Source organism: Aphidius gifuensis, linkage group LG3 (assembly GCF_014905175.1).
Source record: "Aphidius gifuensis isolate YNYX2018 linkage group LG3, ASM1490517v1, whole genome shotgun sequence".
Classification (NCBI taxonomy): domain Eukaryota; kingdom Metazoa; phylum Arthropoda; class Insecta; order Hymenoptera; family Braconidae; genus Aphidius; species Aphidius gifuensis.
Window position 1 is genome coordinate 2,548,359 of NC_057790.1, and position 21,612 is coordinate 2,569,970.

At 22.9% G+C, this 21,612-nt stretch overlaps 1 protein-coding gene across 2 annotated transcripts; it reads right to left on the minus strand.

The window, feature by feature from the left end:
* Window positions 1-1,225: 1,225 nt before the first annotated feature.
* LOC122851403 (protein tyrosine phosphatase type IVA 1-like) lies at window positions 1,226-20,866 on the minus strand. 2 transcript variants are annotated; one of them, XM_044150602.1, is made up of 9 exons: window positions 20,471-20,866; window positions 17,327-17,663; window positions 17,035-17,235; window positions 16,899-16,952; window positions 15,238-16,817; window positions 14,793-15,171; window positions 11,527-14,722; window positions 3,016-3,512; window positions 2,493-2,936 (listed from the first exon to the last, which is right to left on the minus strand). In XM_044150602.1, exons 2-7 carry the CDS (start codon window positions 17,524-17,526, stop codon window positions 14,314-14,316), a joined length of 2,823 nt encoding a protein of 940 aa, XP_044006537.1. In that variant the 5' UTR covers window positions 17,527-17,663; window positions 20,471-20,866; the 3' UTR covers window positions 2,493-2,936; window positions 3,016-3,512; window positions 11,527-14,313. The 2 variants fall into 2 exon arrangements, with proteins under 2 accessions (XP_044006538.1, XP_044006537.1); XM_044150603.1 differs by lacking the exons at window positions 14,793-15,171; window positions 15,238-16,817; window positions 16,899-16,952; ... (1 more) ...; window positions 17,327-17,663; window positions 20,471-20,866 and adding exons at window positions 1,226-1,843; window positions 1,915-2,081; window positions 2,179-2,310 and having other exon boundaries at window positions 2,391-2,936; window positions 11,527-14,067.
* Window positions 20,867-21,612: the final 746 nt, after the last annotated feature.

Genomic DNA, 21,612 nt, shown 5'->3' on the forward strand with positions numbered 1-21,612 from the left:
GAATTTTAAAAAACCAGATTAATACCTTAAAAAAATTTTAAACGGACGGCTATGAAAACATTAATTAAATTTGATTAAATGACTGAACATCATTTTGTTATTTAACTTTCAATTTAATTTTTAAATAATTAAAATAATATTGTAGCAAATAAATCAATACATTCACAAAAATTGACAAATGAAATTGTTATATTAATTAAAATAATCAAATATATATTTTTAGAAATTGATTTTAATAATTGTTTAATTGTGATTTATTTATTTTTTTAAATTATTTTTGAACACAGTTTAGCGTGGCGCATAACGTCACTGTCAATTTTAAAAAATTATCCAGTCCAATTTAACACTATTTAAGACATTTATATATTGTTTTTAATTTATACAATAAATAAATAATCATTGTTCTATTGTATCATGAAAGCACAGTCATGGTGTGAATAATTTATTTTTTTTTTAAACAACAAAAATCAGATATTATTTTAAATTATAATAATTTGTTTTTTAATATTTTTTATTTCTTTGTTAATTGCAGATCTTTATATAAATGTCTATTGAGTTATAATTATTACATAACTCTGGATTAATTGTCTTTCCCCTTTGACTAATTAAACAACAAGGTTGTTGTTGAATTATTCATTAACCAATTATTTAATTATAATAATTACATCAATTGTTTTATTTTAGTGTTTCATTGGAAATGCAACTTTTGGCTTATTTAAAATGGACGAAAAAATACTTGTTATGTTATACATATTTTTTTTTTAATTTTATTTTTGATATATACCTGAGAATATTTTATAAATAGTTTGTATATTTTTTTTATTATTATTGTGATGATTGCACGTGGAAAAAAAAAATAAAAATAAACTCATTTTAAATTATTTTTAATACACAAATTGTCGATAAAAAATATTGATTTATTTATTTTTTTTTTATTGTCAAAATGCAATTAATTATTAACTAAAACAGATCTTCAGTTTTAAATTTTTTTAACTTAATATTAATGAGACTCAAATTATTTTAATTATTATTTTTTGTTTTCAAAAAAAAAAAAAATTTACGAGTCAAACTCATTCAGGTATTTTTTTTTTTGCATTATTTATTACATAAAATTAAAAAAAAACAATAATTAAATAATACAGTATTGTCACTAGTTTTTACAATTTACAATAAAAACTTACAGAAACTAAATAAACTATTGCTGCGTAATTTTTTTTTTGTTTTCTTTAAAATTGCTTTTTTTTTTGTCTATTGAATTCCTTAGCAACACTGGCCACACCAGCAGGTATTTTTTTTTTTTAAATTTATCAAAATGAATGTACACATTGTTCCATAACAAGTTCGAGCAAAAAAAAAAAATGATTATGTAACAAAAAAAAAAAAAGGTGTAATTTCAGTCGATAAATTTATAATGCAAATGATTGAAGAAAAGAAACAAAAAAATAATTATCTATTTTTTAAATGAATAGCATAAAAGTAATAATAATTTTATTTAAATTTAATTATTTTGCCATTTAACTAGTTGCATTTCCATTGATAAACTAATTGTGATAATTTTAATCAGAACTATAACGTCACTTGTCATTGCAGACGTGCAAACCTATTGAACTAGGTACATGCCAATTAATTATCCATTATATTTCAATTGCTTTGAAGAAAAAAAAAAAGAAAAATGAACAATTTAAATAAAAAATAATAATAATAATAAATGATGATAAACAATTATTTAATTTACTGGACACAGCATGAATTTTTTTGTCCATTTTTGAGCTTGAGCCTTGACTTGGGACGATATTTTTCCAGGTAAGCCAATTGTTTAGCATTAATAGCTCCTCGCCTTTTTCTAAAACACAATTAAATATAATTACATGATTGATTAAACTACAGATCAAATGATAATTGTGTATAACTTACTCTCTTATAAGTGCAACAGCATCTTCATATTTAAGTCCAAGCTCAATAAGAGCTAAAGCGACAAGTACTGGTGCTCTGCCAAGTCCGGCAACACAGTGTACAGCAACACATGCTTCAGGTGTTTCACGAAATCTATTTTTCAATAATTCAAACCACTCGTCAATAACCTGTTGAATAAATAAACATATATAAATTAATAATTGAACTATTATTTAAGTTTTTATTTCGTTTTATTGCAATTAATAATTTGATTTAAATATTCACCTCATTTGGTGGAAAAGTTCCATCATCAAATGTCAAGTCCAATACATTTATTCCTTCAGATTTAAGTTCTTCAACTTTGTACGTTGGTTCACAAACTCTCACAACCTCCTTCACATTGTGCTTCTTCAGTTCCTATGATAATAAAAAAATAATCATTAATATACAAATTAAAATTGTTTTATTATTATTTTTTTGGAATGTTTGATATTTACTTGGATGAAGGTATGAATAGTCTGATCACTTGGTCTATCAGTTATCAAAAATTTCATACTTTTATATTCAATTTCGGCTGGTGCCGGTCTGATATCTTTAACCCTCATGTTGCTCATTTCCTTTTTAAACAACTTATTTTTAAAAAAAATTGTCTACAAACTTATAGTTTTTTTTTTTTATTTCACTTTAATCAAACACAAGTTTTAACTTTCTCAAATTATATTCTCACTCTTGTGGAAAAATAACTTTCTTCAAAATCAATAAAGAAAAAAAAAAAAAAAAAAAGAAAAATAAATATCAATAAAACTACTCTGTATGTAGTTGATTGACGATGACTGGTTTTTGACAATTTAGCCCATAGATCTCAGTCTTATTTTGTATTTTATTTTTCATTTATATTATTATAAATTTTATATATTTTTTATCCAGAGGATTGAACAATGGGTTCTTCACATGTAAACCTCAGGAAGATTTAAAAAAAAAATTAAATATGAAGCACTGTGTTTTTACATTAGACGGTGATATGCGTTATTCCGAAAATTTTACTGCAATAGAAAAATTAAATTATTAGTTAATAAATATTTATCGAATCAATATTTTTTTTTTGCAAAAAGAAACACATACCTATCGCTGGGCAATCCAGGATTTGTTGCCACTTGCGTTACTACAACTAGCGAGTATACAATATTGTTAATTAAAAAGAAAAATAATAATAAAAAAAAAAGAAAATAAACAAAAAAAAAAAATTCTTTTTCTAATAAATTTTTCTATTTCTTGCGAGATGACTAGTTGATGATGAGTTGTAGCTCATAGGCTTCTGCGTCAGTGTCTTGATAATGGATGTGCATTAATTTTTTTTTCTCTTTAATTAATATTTTTTTTTTCTAATTTATAATTGTGTATTTTATGATTATTTAAACTTCTCTAGTGTTATTAAAATTTTATCGAAGTTTGTTTAATTATTCCCAATATTGATTAAAAAAAATGTTTTTCAATTTTTTTTTATTTTCTATCCGTTATTGGGACGTACGAGGCGTGTCTTTTTATTTGTGTTGAGCCTGGCAGTATTCTGCACTGTCCAGCTGAAACTCCATGAATGTGAGGATGCACTCACCAGGAAACTGAAACAATTAAATAAAAATTAATTTTTTATAATATTTATTCTAATTACACAATAATATTATTATGTTTTTTTGTTTTTTTTTTTTTGTTTACACAATTGTGTCTCATGTATTATTAATTTGTTTTTTTTTCTTTTTTTATTACAGGAAGAATAATTTTATAAATGAGTAAATTAAAAATTCATAAACAAATATATACATTGCTTAAAGTCGTGTTATTTTTTTTCAGAATTAACAAACTGGAAGATAATTTTATCGGGTTTGTTTTATTTATTGAGTTGATGTTAATGACAATTGTAAATTTGCATCACTGCCAAATTAAATAAACAAATTTTGTAAATACAATTGAGTTATTTGGCTTGATATTAACATAAAAATAATAATAAAAAAAATTAAAATGTCTAGGTCAATATTCTGGCCTTGAAATATTTCTAAATAACATCAAGATTATAAATTTAATATTTATCAAAAAATAAATATTCTCCGAAGGGATATAAATAAAATATTAAATTAACAATAAAAAAATAAAATAAAAAAATTTAGTAAACATAAAAATATTCTTATGTTTAATCTAAAAATATAAATAATTTTATATCATCATTTTTTTTTTTCTTAGAAAAATGACAGAAGAAAAAAATTAAAAAAGAAAAATTAGATTACTAAAATAATTATTAAAGAGCCGGTTTTAAAAAAAAATTATATCAATTGTGTGTTATTATTATGATTACCCAAACAGCTGGAAAATTAAGCTAATGAATTTTTGTTTGTAAAATTGTATAATTAAAAAATAATAATAATAAATTAAGCACAAGATTAAAAAAACTACGAGTTATTATTTGACGTATTTGAGAGAATAATTTAACAACTACGACGAGTGATCGTCACAATGACAAATAAGAACTGAAGGACAGTGTTTTAAAAAGAAAAAAAAATATATTTTTTAATTTACGTGTATTGTATTAGTGTGTCTTAATGTTGCTTTGACAATATTGGCAGTGAGACAGGTTCCAAAAGTCTCATTGCGATGATTTGAGATTTACGAGTCAGCTGATTAACTTTGTTTTTTTTTAAAAAAAAAATATACAACAACAACGTCAAATGACAAACACGTGCACAATTAACACAATTTATTTGAAATATTTAATACTATTTTAGCTAAATAAAATTTAAATCATAGATAATAAATAATTTGAATCATCAAACAATTGATCAAAGAAATCAATTAAAATGTAAAAAAAAATGTCAATAAATAATTCATATTTAATGCATTTTTTTTTTATTGATAAAATTATTCGCATAAGAAACAAATCAGTTTTCATGTAAGCAATAAAATTATAAATAACATGTACAAGAGAGGTACACTAGTGACCTTGAAAAAATCCAAGTGCAGTGTCGATGCATTTTAATATATAAATATATTTATTTTCTAATTTAAAAAATAAATATATCAAGATTGAAAAAATAAATTTAGATGTATATAGAATTTTTTAAATTACTCGTTTATTGATGTATGTGTATATTGAAATTTCAAGGACAATTATTATCGATACACGAGTCTATATGGTCATCATGCTCTCATTACTATCGTGTAATTATTTACGCTCGTGTTGTAATTATTAATTAAAACTATATAAATTTATTTATATATTTTTAAATTTGTATTTTATTATCTTTAAATGAAGCAACTGGTTTTGCTTTTTTTTTGCGTAACAGGTAGTTATCATTGGCCACTCGTAAATAATTTATAAACAAATAAGGATTTTATTTATTTAAATTAAAAATTTCAATTATGAATGAAGAATTTATTTTTATTTTTAATTTATCTATGATTTTTATCATGTACATATTTGCTTGTCAACTTTATCCTCTAGCTTCTGTTTTTTTTTTAACTAAACGTCAATGAAATTATTATTTTTATATATTTTTATCAGTAAATTTTAGTTGAAAAAAAATATGTCAATGATGAGTCAAAGAAAATAAATAAATATCCATAAAAATACCTCAAAAATTTACTCAATATTACGCAATAATTGTTGGAAATTTAGATTTTTATTTTTTTATTTAAATATTCACATTTGAAAAGAAACAAAAAAAACACACACGATAATTATGAAGGCACTTGAATTGCCACTATTATCACAATAGTCACATTTTAATACTAAAAAAATCAACACATATTTAGTTATTGCATCACTTTAAAAACACTGGATGTTAAAATAATTAACAATTGATTTATTTAATTAATGTAAAGAAATAATATCAATTTGATAAAATAAAAATTAATTGATAATAATCCGGAAATGTTGATTGAAATCGTTGATATAAATTTGATTGATAAAATAACGACTGGTAGGTTTGGTGGTCGCGATGATTCTGGGACAGCGTTTGCAAGCAACAATTTAGTCAAGACGATAGTATATAAAAATAGCAAGCGGACAAAACGGCCATGGCAGCAGCGAAAACTATCTGATAATATTCACTCCAATATTCAACCATGACGTCATCATCAAAATTAATTATGCAAAAAAAAAAAATAATTAAAATCTACGCCATTCATGGAAAAATATATGTATTTGTCGTTAGTTTTTTTAAATTTTTTTTTCCTTTTGACCAACTAACTCATTGGCGACAAGCTATGACGCATTTGGATGAAAAAATAAAATAAAAAACACTTTATGATAAGTACAAGTTACAACATGCGTGTATTGTCCAATCATCAATAGGCAATCGAAAAAAAAATATTATCTTGTTGGGTCTCTTCGCGCTTTGTTGATTAGAATTTTTTTTTTTTATTTTAAATATATTTTAACAGTTAAATTATTTGATAAACTTTTTTGATAAATTCATTTATCATTTTGAATAAGCGAATTTTTATGAATCATCAAGTTGAGTCATTTGGATAAATATTCAAGATTTTATGATGACTGTTTTTACATAAATTTTTGAGGCGTTTTTTTTTTTAAATTAAATATTAAAATGATTAAAATGATTATATTTAAACTAAAGGTTATCCAGTGTTTTTAGGGCAGATTAATGAATTTTTTAAAACTAAAAATTGTTCTTTTTTAATCGTTAATTTTGTTATGTATTTTTTTAAATAATAAAGTAAGTGTAATAAAAAAAATTGAGTATCAATAAAAGAAAAAATCAATATTGATATTCATTATTTGTTGTTAATTATAATGATTGAAATTACATAAATATTTAATAAACAATATTGACATAAAGAAAAAAATTATTATTTCCTGTAATACTGTCATAAAAAATCATCATTAATTCTATTTATAAAATTTTAATAGTTTTAATAATCTATGACCTTGAACAATGTGACATTTTTTTTTATTATCATTACAATAATATTGATTAGAAAAATATCATTACAAAATGATAAAATAAAAACATGCAAGGTAGCACAAGGCACCAAGTAAGTATATTGTTTTTTTTTTCAATCATTTTTCAAGTACGTATTAAAAATAATATTAAAATAAAGTCAATGCACATTTTAATTTGCATGATTTTATAAAATTTTCAAGGGCTAATATTGTATATTCAAAATGATTACAAATTTTATATACTCGTGTAAATATTGATAGATTTATAAATAAGATAAGACATTGAGAAAAAAAATAAAAAAATATATATTATAATTTAAAAAAAAAACAAAGAAAATTACAAGTGATGTAAATTAGTGGATTAAAATTTTGAATGATGATATAAATTATCAAAAATAAAATGAATGAATCAAAATAACAAATTAAAAAGCGAAAAAATCCTCCTACAACCCACAGTAAGCTTGTAATTACTTACAAACTTACTATGGATTGTAGGAGGATTTTCTAAATTATCAATCATGAAGATAGTAAGATATGATTAAATCTATTGAACAATATTGTAGAACTAAGGAATAAATTACATATATTATCAAGTAATTAGACAATGAAGATTTCAGTAAATCATTATATAACATCATATTAACAATAAACTATGGTATTATTCAAATTGATAATACATTTCTATATGTGTTTAAATAAGCATTTATGATCATTCATTTTAATACATATTGTTTTTATTCATTTTGTATTATATGATAACAATCATTTGACTGACATTTTTTCATTTTATTATTATTATGGTATTCATCTTGCTACATTTCAGTTAACATGTAACATTATTTATGATCTGGTTATATTTATCAAATTTATATTATTATATATGCATATCTAATATGATAATAATAAGTAATAATTAAATATAGTTAAAATAGTATTAAATAAAATATTAGTATAAATAAGAAAATCAAATATGTATTATAGATAATAGTAATAATAAGTAATAATGTTATTAAAATATATATTAAATAATATAAGTTAAAAACTAAGTATGGATTTATTTCAAATTTCATTTACGACACAAGTTGACTTTTTTTGTTTTTTTAAATTTTCTTTATTATCATTTCGAATCGACACAAGTTGGCAAGTTGGTAATTCGAATTTGTATATATAGTAACCAAGGCCCTGCTTGACCACATGTGAGAAATAATTATCTGCCATTTTATGTAGGTCGCCACATAGCGGTAATAAAAAGAAGTTCAGGTAAAATATGATCATTACTTCAGTAAGATCAAAGAAAATAAATATATATTTATCAAAATTTAAATAATAATAAATAAAAAATGCCAAAAATATAAGCTAAAAAACATGAAAAAGAAATATTTTTTTAGCTTCAAGTTTTAAAAAGTATATTCTGGAAAATCAATGGTTTATCCAGGTCACTAGGTCGCATCTTAGTTCATAATATTTTCATAAAAATAATAAAACCATTTCAAGAGTCAAGAAATAAAAAAAAAAATAAATGAAATTCAAATATTTTTTTAAGAAAAATAATAAATAAATTTATATTAACGACTAGACGTAAATATAAAAATGTTTTATTTTGTTTTTTTATTTTTTTCAACTATAAAATCAAGTTTGCTAATATTTTTTTTTTGATATTTGCATTATATTAAAGCGAAATATCCACGGTTAATATCATCCATGTTGTGTATTTGTAAATTTAAGCTCCAAAAAATCGTGTTTTTATTTTTCAAAAGAAATTTAATATATATTTTTTTATGATGATTTTATTGTCGACTGGTTTTTGATGATGGGTTTTATAATAAGGGGATGTTTAATGTTAAAAAAACGAGTTTTGATTGATTCGGGGAAGTTTGCGAATATAAAGTAAAAGGGGGCCTGAAAGCCTTCCAGACGTCGGCGATCGTTAACCAAGGTCAGTGGCATCGGCCAGCGACCTCGTCTGATGCCAAACTTGTGTCCTGATATTTAAATAAAAACCAAAAAAATTAACTTTATATACAAATAATATTTTTGTTTATGAATTTTCTATAAATAAATTTTTAACCATTATTTATATTTATCTTTGATTGTCGTAACAAGTGAATTTATCAAATTATTATTTGGCAATATAAAGTTGGAGCAAAGACTGCGAGGTTTTTTATGTTGAGTAAAAAAATAAATAAAAAAGAAACCGGTTGATGGGAGAAACATGAAATAAGAAGACCAAGTAAAAAAAAAAAAAGAGTTTAAAAAAAAAATGAAATTGCAGGGTGAAAAGAATGAAACCAGGAGAAACAAGAGTTGTATCCTGCTGATGTCTTATTTTTTTATTCACGTTGTTGATCGTCTAGACACTCGTAATAGTTTATCAGAATAAATTGATATAAAGAATAAAATATTATTTGAAAAAAAAAAATGATTCTAAAAATTTCTCACGATAAAAAAAAAATAATAAATACTATTTCTATTAACGTAATTGAAATAATAATGATTTAATAAGCATCATCGTGAATCATGTGTTCAGTGATGAAATAACAATTTAGATAAAAAATCACTCGGAACAAATATTAACAACACTATCAAGATAATAAAATTTTAAAAATATTTTGTCTCTGAGAAAATATTTAAAAAAACCACCCATGTTGCTTGTACAACTAAATAAATTAGTCTTTGTTTTATCGAAAAAAAATAAATAAATAAAAAATAAACCTACATGATAAGGTGAAAATAAAAATAATTATTATGATTTTAAAAAATCTAAAATTAATTGTATAAATTAATAAAATTAATAAAGGATTTTAATATCAATTTAAAAAATTTCTAGTCTGGAAATATGTGAGAAAGATGAAATATAACTAAACGTGCGTCATTGTTAGTTAAATTTGCGTCATAATAATTTTTAACTTTTTTTTTTTGTTCAAAGAAATGCTGAATTGTTTGACAACTACACGATATATATGTAACTAAATTCTGGACACGTGGTAAAAATTAGATATTGATTAAAATCCCACTAGAGTTTATTTAAATCTCATCTGGATTCATATTGAATTTCATACTGTCCTTCATCATGCAATAACACAAAATATGATACATATTAATTTACAATCTGGCGGTATCTTTCGAAATAAAAATATCTTGTTACTCTTATTTTTATTTATTTATTATTTATATTAATTTTAAGTCTGTCATTTTGAGATGTTATCAAAGTTTAATTATATCAATATTTTTTTAATTAAAATAATAAATAAATATTGTTATTTATATTAAATTTTAGTGGCTTTTGTCTCAATAGATTCTTTTGAATTTGTTGTTATGATAAAACATGAAAAGAATAAAAAATATTATATAATTTACATTGAAATTCAATCAAGCGAGATTTATGTAATGACAATTATTTGAAAAGGTTGAAATACAATTGTTTTATTTATAAAATATTACTCACTGATAATAAACAAAAGGCATTTAAATTTTTTATTTAAAAAAAAATCATTGAGTAAATGTAACTTGATGATTTTAATTTTTAAATTAATAATTCAATTAAATTTGTAATATTTTTATAATAAAAAAATTGATAAATAAAATATCATTAAGAAAAATATAATGTCATAATTAAAAAGATAATAATTTTTGAATAATTCATTTAATTATTAACAAAAGAAATAAATTATCAAAAGATTTATCATCAATATCAACCGAATTTTCTAATATATCAAATAATTCAAGTTTAAAAATAAAATATTTGGGTAATTAGAAAGTAATCCACAAAAAAAAAAAGAATAACTAAATTATTATTAAATAAAAAAAAGCCATGACCATGGCAAAGTGTATCTTTTGAAAGTTACACAGAGATTGTGTAGCCATCTTAAATTCAGATACACAAAGTATATCAACTATTGAATATTTTTAAAATCGATATTTGGCATATATATAGTCTTTTTTTTTTACAGCTATACATCTCTTCTATACTCTGATTTATCAACAATATAAAATCAATTATTAACATTAATAAATTAAAGCCTGCTGAAAAGGAAGTTAATCAAACTGAGACTAACTTTTTTACATATTTTTTTTACTCTTTTTTTTTCCACATGGCAACTACTCCGTTTTCATGTACTCATAATTAATATCTAACAAAATTGATGGACACACTGTGAAAGTATCTTTTGGGCCTAGTATGGTCACAAATACCACCGGATGTTTTAAACAAAGTGGAACAGTGAAACGTCATATTAAAATTTAAAAAAATAATAATAATAATTCAACACTTAGCACGCGTTCATGCATACCACATTAAAAAATCCAACTCCACGAGTTTCCCAAAAAAAAAAAAAAAAAAACATGGACGAAGAAAAAAAAGGGAACTTATCCCTTGATTATTATTATTTTTTTTTTCTTTTTATGAAAGCAATTGGCTATAGCCCGGAGCTTTTTGGCGAGGGTTCGTTGTCCGCGCAAGTCATGGATACGCCGAAAAATATACTCCAAAAAAAATTATATATATGTAAGAGAATGAGAAGCAAGAGAATGAAAAAAGGAGGAAAAAAAAGTGGACATACAACGGTTTGGTTGGGGGTTCAATGGCACCAATCATTTATGAGTAAATTTTTGAGGTATTTTTTTTTTTTTTGATTATTAATTTAGTTGGTTGATTAATATGTTGAATAATGAATTAAACTCACCTGAATCGCCATACACATTGAATAAGGAAGAGACGGTGGGGCGTCGTTGTTAATAACGATACTCCAAGAATTGTCGAATGACACTTTTGGTAAACTCACGTACATCCAACACGTCTTAAAACAAGAAGCACTGACCAGAAGAGCCCACAGATCGCAGACAACTGATGAAAATGGCGGATTGATGATTTTTGTTTCTTAAAATGACGATAGGGGGACACTGTCTCTCTCTCTCTCTTTTTATAGCATGAAGTTAGCTACAAATTTTAAAATCAATTATATATTTAATTGTAATTTATTTATAATTAATTAATATTAAAGATTTTCATTAATGATTTGAATTAAATGTTTTATGGAAATCATAACTTTCAAGGAATATATTTTTTAAGAATGTAAATAGCTTTTTAAAGACTGGGCTTTCTGCAGTACCGATTGGTCGACACACACATAAAAAGCAAGATGGAGTATCAGCAATTTTTACTATTTTTTTTCCATTTTTTTTGTTAATAATAATTGAGTAAAATCAAGCTGAGAATATCCAATATTCTAAATATATTTTTAAATAATTATTTAGTCATGGAATAATAGAAATTAAATTAGATAATTTAATTAATCTTTTGGCGCGAAGAGAGAGGAAAAATTCAAATTGTAATTATTACAAGTAGGAAATTGACACAGGGTTTTAATAATTTTAATAATGTAATGAAAAATGTAATAAATACTTTTTTATAATATCATTATTTATAATTATTTTATTAATTTATTCAATTAATATATTTTACAAATACAGTATATATTTTTGAATATTTCTTTCGCAAGTTAAGGCATACAATTGTTGAGTTGTTCAATTGATCACATAATTATTTTGCCCTGGATTAAATTAATAATAAAAAAAATTAAAAACAAATAATAATTCAAAATAATTAGATATATTTTTTTTTCAATAAGCAAATTTATAATGAATAAATCAATTAAAAATAAAATTTATAATTAAAAAAAATCATTTGATTAACATATATTGCTGTCGTTTTCATTTAATTAACAAATTAGATTATTTTTTTATATTTTTGACATCTATAACATACCAGTTATAATTTTTATATTTTAATTTAATATATGTCGTTATGGTCCCTACAAAAAATACATCTATAAAGCAATTTTTCATCATAATTTTACATGCACATATAATTTATTTTAATTAATATGCTTTAATTATATTTTTTTGAAAATTTATTTTATCTAAGTAGAATTCACATACGTATGTAATTTAATATCTGATTACTATTTTTATGTCTACCCAATTATTATTGCTGACATTGTCAATGTATTGCAATAAAAAAATCATAAAAATAACATTAAAATATAATTAATTATTACTATTTAATGGGCATTTATTTTTAAAATTTCATTATTATTAAGTGGTCTTTTATTTGACCATCAGATTGACCTTTATTTATAATTTAAGTAACATTTATTCAGTGTTATATATATTGCACTATTATTTTTTTTAAATCAAATATAAATTTTAAAACAATTATATATCGTGAAACAATTTTTTTTTTTTTCTTTTATTTACAATTGCAATTTTATTTGAGCGCTTTGATATATTATTTATAATTATAACACTGATCCAGCCTTTTTTTATATTCTAGATTATATCTTAGTGTAAACACATTTTTTAATTACTGCTAACGGAAATAATTACAAGAAATTATATAATTTTTATTACGACAAAAGACAATTTCTCAGATTTGCAATTTAGAAGTAATATTTGTTTTTTTTTTTTCTTTTAAATAATTAGCAAGATAAAAATTAAAATATATTACAATAATATGATTATTAATTTGGTAAATTGATTTATAAAATCATACGTTTATATTTTGTAAAAAAAAAAGGACAGTGCAATTTAATTTTTTTTCAATAGAATTTTATTCCTGAGTGAGTTGATAGAATTTTTTTTGTTTTTATATTTTAATTTGAAGGGCTTGTCAGGTACACCTTCTACTGAGCTAATTAATTTTGTCATTGAGATATATTAATTAAAATTTTTTAAAACAATAAAAACATCTCAAATTAGTTATTGACTTTTTTTTTGTTTCTACATATGAATCCTGGAAGCATATTATTATATTTTTTATCTTTTTCAATTTAAATATTGAAATAATTATTTAAAACATTTTTTAAACTTCTAAAGTTCATTAATGCTATTTAATATTGACTAATTAGTGAGAATATTATTCGTCTAATTTTTATTATTCTCTGTAATCGTATTGATATAAAATAAATCTCGTTTTACATTAATCTACAATTTTTTTTTTTTTTTTGTTTTTTTGTTCATTTTCATTTTTCTTTTCTAAAGATTTTACTTTTTTATTTTAATACACAATTATTATATTTAATAAATCGTCTAGTCTTGTTTTTTTTTTTTTTTTTAAGGCAGGAATTGTATATACATTAGCAACGTTTAAAACGCTTATGAAATATCCATGTTATTCGACTGCAATTAATAATATCACACAAAAAAAAAATCAAAAAAAAAAAAAATAAAAGACTCACATTGATCATCATAGTACGTAAAAAAATTTAAGACAAAAATAAAAAAAACAATAAAAATTTACATAATACAATTGATATGTTTTTAAAAATTTAAAATTTTGTTAATAAAATTAAAAAATTAATAATAATTAATGTCAATTATTATTAAGCTTTAAACAGTCGATTTAAAAGAAAATAAAAATAATAATAATTTGAAAAAGAAACGTTGAAAGATATTTGATAAAATAAAAAAAATTAAACATGATTATCATATGATTGTGATTTACCAGTAAGTGGTTGAAAATCAACATCGTCGTCTTGCCTAGTATCAGAATAATGTGGCAGCAATTTCGTTGGACTTGAATCCATTGAGTCTTGTGTTAAATGAGCCGACTCATCATCATTATTATCAATTTTTAATTGTTCAATTGTTGATGATAATGAATTTTTAGTTGAACATTGTATTGGTGTATCATCATCAGAGACAATTTGATTGTGTGATTTTTCTTCAAATAATTTATTTAAACTAATTATTGAACCAACAGCTTCATTTGCTGTCATAACTGGTTTTTCTTCAAGTTGTGTTCGTTTTTTAACAAGCCACCAATCAAATAAAAATAATGCCAATGCCAGTACTTTAATACCAGCACATAGTCCGACATATCTATCGAAATAAAAATCAAATAAATATATTATTAATAAATACAATAAATAAATTTTATTTAAATAAATACCTGTATCTAAATTGTTCAATATCATATATCAAACAACGTCCACCTTTTTCACCACATGTACTTTTCCACAGTAGACAAGTTGAATCAATTAAATTACCAAATAATATTGGTGCCGGTATATATCCAAATAATCTAAATATAACAAATTGCATTCCCAATGCAAATGATCTTTCTTCCTCGCCAACAGATCTCAGTACAATCATAAGTAATGGCATTTGTGTTACTGCCACAACAAATGTCATAAAAAATAATAATATAAGAAATGGAAATATTGTTTTACATGGTGATGTACATGGTCCAGCTGTTGCAACTGGAACAACAGTAACTTCAGCAAATTCAGCAGATGATGATACAACACCTGGCAAATTTCCATTGATGCCTAAAAAAAACAAACAAATATTTTATATATATAAACAAGTTTTTGATTTATATTATTTATACTTACATGCACAATTTGTAAAATTAGATTTTGAACTAAATGCTGTACATCCAGCATGACATGGACTAAAATATGTTAATCCATTATTACCACAAACAGGCTCAACGTCATTCATAAGACATTCACATCCAAAATTACATGATGCTGTTAAATTAACTTGAAATGGTTCTGGTCCTTTGGTACTGCTATTATAATAATATGGTGTTGTTGTACCAGCCATTTTAACATTATCACAACCAAGAAAAAATAGTAATCCATAGCATGTTAAACAAACAACATTTGATACAAGTACAAATTGTACAGCACCTTTTGGTTTTAATTCTAATCTTTTTAATAAACAACCACCAAAAAATATACCAATACAAGCACCAGGTATTGCTATTGAACCAGTAAATATACTTGCTTCACTTTTACCAAGACTAAATTGTGTTTCTAAATATTTTGGTAAAAATACAACAAAACCAGATACAATAATCAGCTCCATACAAGCACCAAGACATGTTATAACATATACTGGATTACAAACAAGTCGCAACATACTTCTTGGTATATCTTTAATATCTTTACCATAACCACTATCATCATTTTTAATTAAATCTTTTTTTTGTTCTTTAATAATTTCTTTTTCTTTATTATTATTATTATTAATTGTTGTTTTATTTGTTTTTTCAAGTATTTTAATTTTTTCTTTTTCACGTTGTAATGTTTTTGGAAAACTAAAAAATGGTATTGCAATTATAATTAATAATAATCCACATATTAAAAAACCACCCCACCACATTCCAATCCAACGATGATCACCAGATTCAATACTAATAATACTTGATGATAATGAATCCATATGAAATGATAATAAATATGCACCTAATAAAAAACCAAGTACTGGACCAAATGCAGCCATACTATACATACAACCAATATATAATGATGCACTTTCTGGACGTACATGATCATCAATATATGTTGTACCAAGTGTAAATAATGGTGAACCACCACAACCAAGTAATAATTGTGCTAAAACAAATAACATAACTGGTCCAGTTGTTGATGGTGTACCTTGTATACAATTATCACCATGTGGTGCTAATGGTGGTGATGATAAACCACTTGATAATCTACCAAGATTCATATTATTTTGATGTAGCGATATACCACGACATATATTATCAGAACTTGAATTATTTGATAATTGTCCAAGATTTTGTTCAGCAATAAAATGTGGTATTACAAATATCATTGATCCAATACCCATTATAACAGCACCAATTGCAATCCATACTGGTATATGACGTCTACTACCCAAATAACTAACAAATATAACTGTTATAACATTACCAATTTCATATGAACTTGCTATTAAACCAGATAATGATGATGGTATTTCAAATCTTTTTTCAATTGTTGTTATAACTGAATTAATATAACCAGAACTTAATGCTTGTTGTACTGTTACAAGAAATGATAATAAAAGTACAAATACTTTTATACTAGCAAATTGTTGAATAAATATTGGACGACAATTTAATATTCCACAATCTTTTGAATCTATATTTATTGGTGGTGTTTGAGGACGTTCTTTTTCCGTTCTTAAAAACAAAAAAAATAATCAAAATTTTAATTATCATATTGTATTTATTTTTGGATAATTAAATTTTAAAATTTCATACCTATCAATCATGGAAGCACTTGGATTTCTACTGTGACATTTTATAATAAAATCTCTGTATTTAAAAATAAGAAAATTTATTAATTAATGATGAAATTTTATGAAATAATATTTTATTAATTATTTGAATATTATACCTGTGATCAACAAGACCAGAACTTGGATTTCTACTGTGGCATCTTATGACAGTATCATGTGTCAATTTACCATCACCAGTTTTAATTAAATCAAGTCGATTTTCTGAACTATTGTCACGACTTTCAGCATAAAGACCAGTCAATGCATACATACTTTCATTTTTACGATGTCCAACATAATAATTACTTGCTGATTCTGATCTGTATATTAAAAAGTTAATAGTAATTATTGATAATAAATTGTCTATAATTAGTTGAATTATTTTTTTTTATTTTTTGTTGTAATATTAACCTTCTGTGTCCAAATCCATGTTCATTTTTTTTATTTCCATCTGTTTTTTTAATGCCAAATGAGCTTGATATACTCTCAGCACGTTTATGACCATTTTCATGACGTTTTTGACCAATAAATGTGCCACCAGATTCAGTATGTTTATGAGCAAACATACTGGAACTTGAGCCATTTCTTTTATGTCCACTTGTCGATGCCATTTTTCCTTTTTTTGTTTTTTTTTTTTTTTCTTCTTTAAATGTTGATGCAATTAACAATGAATATGTGGAGTCTTTTGATGATTTGATGGTGGGTCAGCTATGTAAATTCTGGCATCATTGTATGAACCACACTTGGCCTGAAATACAAACAAACCTTGAATTAAATGTTCGACTTGGAAAAAAAAAATCAATGTATTGTCGTCATTGTCATAGGTTTATCTGATAAATAAATAGTATTAAAATATTATTATATATTTATATAATATATTGATAAACATTTTTTTAGACCTTAACCTAGTTTTATGATGAAAGAAAATATATTTATTTTTTTTTTCTTTTCATATTATATGATTAATTTACTTTCTCTGGGTACTTTAAGTTCACACCACGTATATTATATATAAACATAACGTAATTCAACTGACACAAACAGTGGATGTGTGTAATAAAAATTTAAATCAAAGTTGCGTGGTGACTTGAAAAATTAAAGAGAACAAAAAAAACAAACAAACTTGGCGTTGCTTCAAATTACTTTTTCTTTCTTTTATTTAACTTTTTTTTTAATTAAAAAAATTTTATATGCTAGGTTTTGAGTTTATAAATTTCAAATAATTAATTGCTTGGATTTTTTTTAAATAAAAATAACTTTTTCTTGAATTTTCAAGTTTTTAAATTTCGATTTTTTATTTTGGAGTTTTCTGTTACTATGAACGTCGAAATTTTTGTCTCAGTCAAGTTATTATTACTATTATTATTATTTTTTTTTTTAAACTAAAATTTGTAATGTAATCTTATCAGCCCCTTTATTTTTTTAAAACATGCGAGTTCATAATTCAGTTAAAATGATAAAATTAAATTATGAAATTAAACAAAAATAAAATTTATAAAACAAAAATCAATGGAATTTTTTATGGAAAAAAAATAATTTATTGTGATTTTAATGATAACAATTAAATACAGAAATTGAAAATAAAAAATATAAATTTGGTAGATTTATAATTAAATGAAAAAGTGATTTTCTTTTTTCTTTTTTTACACCTAAGAAGTATTTTTTTTTTTGTCTTGAACCCATGTAAATATTTGAGACATTCTTATCACCCAAGAGATTAAATTCAAATGTAAAAAATAATTATTATATGAAACTAAAATAGTCTGTAAAGTGTAAGAAAAACCCCGATGAAAAATAAAAAAAAGAATAAAATTAATTATAATCGAAACAAGGAGGAGGAATAATTTGAAATAATTTCGAAATTCTATCAACATTTAATTTCCTGTAATTTTATTATTTTTTCTATTGATCTTTAAAATCATTGTATTGCTTTTTCAAGTAAATATATATTGACAGAAAAATATATATAGATATTACAGGAAGAGTATACACAATTGAGGTCGCGTAAACACTTGGTTGCCTCAAAACCACTTGATATTGATTTGGATATGTTAAAAATATGGCGCAGTAAGGACTATTTTATAAATAAATAATTTATAAAATGATAAAAAATGAAAAACAATTGGAATTTTACTATCAACAATCAATCATTATACTTTAAAGATTAAAATAAATTTTTTAAAAATTAAAATAAACCTGTATTTAAATTTCATAGGTCAGTGCTCCTCAAAAACTCTTAAAATTCTTCAATCTTTTTTTAAAATTTTTTTTTTTCCCAAAAACCAGTCTATTGTGTATAAAAAAAAAAAAACATCCAGCAAAATTATTGTAAAATTTTTTGTATATTTTTAAAAATCATTGCTAACGATGCGGGAGAGTATAGAAAAAATATTTTTTTTTTTTCTAAAAAATAAATAGAAAAATATAAAAAAAAAAACAGATGTTGCTTGGCACCTATAGACAGCTGATAGCAGCTGATACGTAAACATGTGAGAGTGAGTGAGTGAGTAATAAAAAAAGTATTCGTATATACAAATCGATACAAAGCGAATACTAAAAAAAAAAAAAAAATATTTCTACTTGTATTCATAAACTAAAATAAATATTAAATAAAAAAAATAAATAAATAACGAGTCCAAAGTGCTCCATTAGTTAAACAAATTTATTTAAATAATAAAAAATATATTTATCAATTAGAGCGATTTATTGATCATTTATTAAAATTAATAAGTCACTTATTTATTTTTAATATATTTAAATTGTTATTTATTAATAATGATTGATAAAATTTATACAAAATTACAAAGACTTTTTTATTTATTTTCTTTTTAGATGATAAATTTAATTTGTTACCATGAAACTGTTTTAAAAACTCAATGTAGATTGTAGATGCAAACCTTCTCAATTCTCATATATAAATTTAATAGAATGTAAGGTTGAACAGTTTGTTTTTTAAAATATATGCAATATGCAGTAAAAGCTACTAAAAAGGATTCCGGAATTGTTTTCAAGGGCATATTGTCGTCGACCCCGATTTATTTTTTTTATTTATTTATATGCTGTATTGCGGAAAAATATAGCGATTAATATTGAACATGATATTGCAATGAATTACTCAATTTTCATACAATATATATTGCAACAAATAAAACTACAAAAATTAAAGAAAAAAAAAATAATAAAATAATGCTGATAGACTGGAAATTTCTAGATGTATATTAAAAAAAATAAAAAATTTAATTTATAATTTTAATAAAAATTATACAATTATTTAATTTATAAAATTTATAATTTTTATTTAATTTTTTGATTATAATTTAAAGGGCTAATTTAAATTGTTTTATATTTTTTTTATTTTTTTTTTTTTGGCCACTGAGGTCAGACGCATTTGATGCTGCTCCAAATTGCAGATGCAATATATAAATTTGATAATTAAAAATAATTAAAAAAAATAAAAATTATTTATATTACCTAAATTTTTTAAATAATAAATAATTATATAAATTAGCTACTAAATAATTACAATAATATTAATAAAAATAAATAAAAACTTACCATAAAAAATAAATTAAATTGGAGTAAAAAAAATGGAATGTTTTTGTTTAAATAAAATTAAAGAACATAACAAAATGTCTAGTTAATAATTGAATTATATTATTGAAACAATAAATGCATAATCACAATTACATATCAACAATAACTGGAAAAAAAAAAAAATTCACTTTCACGATAAATTATTCGCCAAGAAGTTATTGACCCAGGTCCACGACCTGACAACCAGGTGTGGTACTTGAAATTGTCACTTGAAATATGTTTTGTTAATCACATGTATATACCATTGTATATTTTGTCAATGCTTCTAGCAATGAAGCACCAGCTGTGTTTTTACTTTTTTACTTTTAACACTTTTGTCTCGCCGCGATCCTCGCGATATCAAAAGAGAGACAGACATAATATTCGAGAGTATCACACAAAAGCATCATCTAAACGCATGCGTGGCAGACATTTTTAAAAAACACACAAAATGAAAGGGGGGAATTAAAATATGATATAGCGGGAATATTCAATTTTTAATCAACACGTACATAAACATAGAAATTATATTTTAATAATTTATAAGCAATTAATTTAATTATTTATATTTATTAAAATTAATAATCAGCCATGATAAATATTATTTACCAGTCAAAAATTAGAAAACAAATTGAATTTAATTGATTGCAGTCAATGGAGCTGTCTAATGACTTTAAAAGCCATAATTCACTAATTGATTTTATTTAATTTTAAGTTATTAATTAAAGTAAAAGCAAGAGATTTTGACAAGTGAATAAGTTTGCGACAGCTTTTTGTATATTATTTTTATGGGCAAGTTTATGGAAAAATACACAGGCAATCACAAACCCATTCACCTGTCAAAAGCCTCTGGTTTTACTTTAATTAATAAACTAATCAATACTTGAATTAATAATTAATAAACTAATCAATAATTGATCACTTTACTTTCATGATCAATAGTCAAGAACATAATAAAAAGAAACTAAAAGAAAAAAAAATACTTGCTCAAATAAGACAGTTGCTCAAATATAACAGTAATTTAGTACGTGTTAGTTTAGAAAAAATTTACGGATAATCATACATCGGACCCTATAATGAAATGTAATTTTTTTTCATATTTTTTTTTGTGCTTATTTATTTTT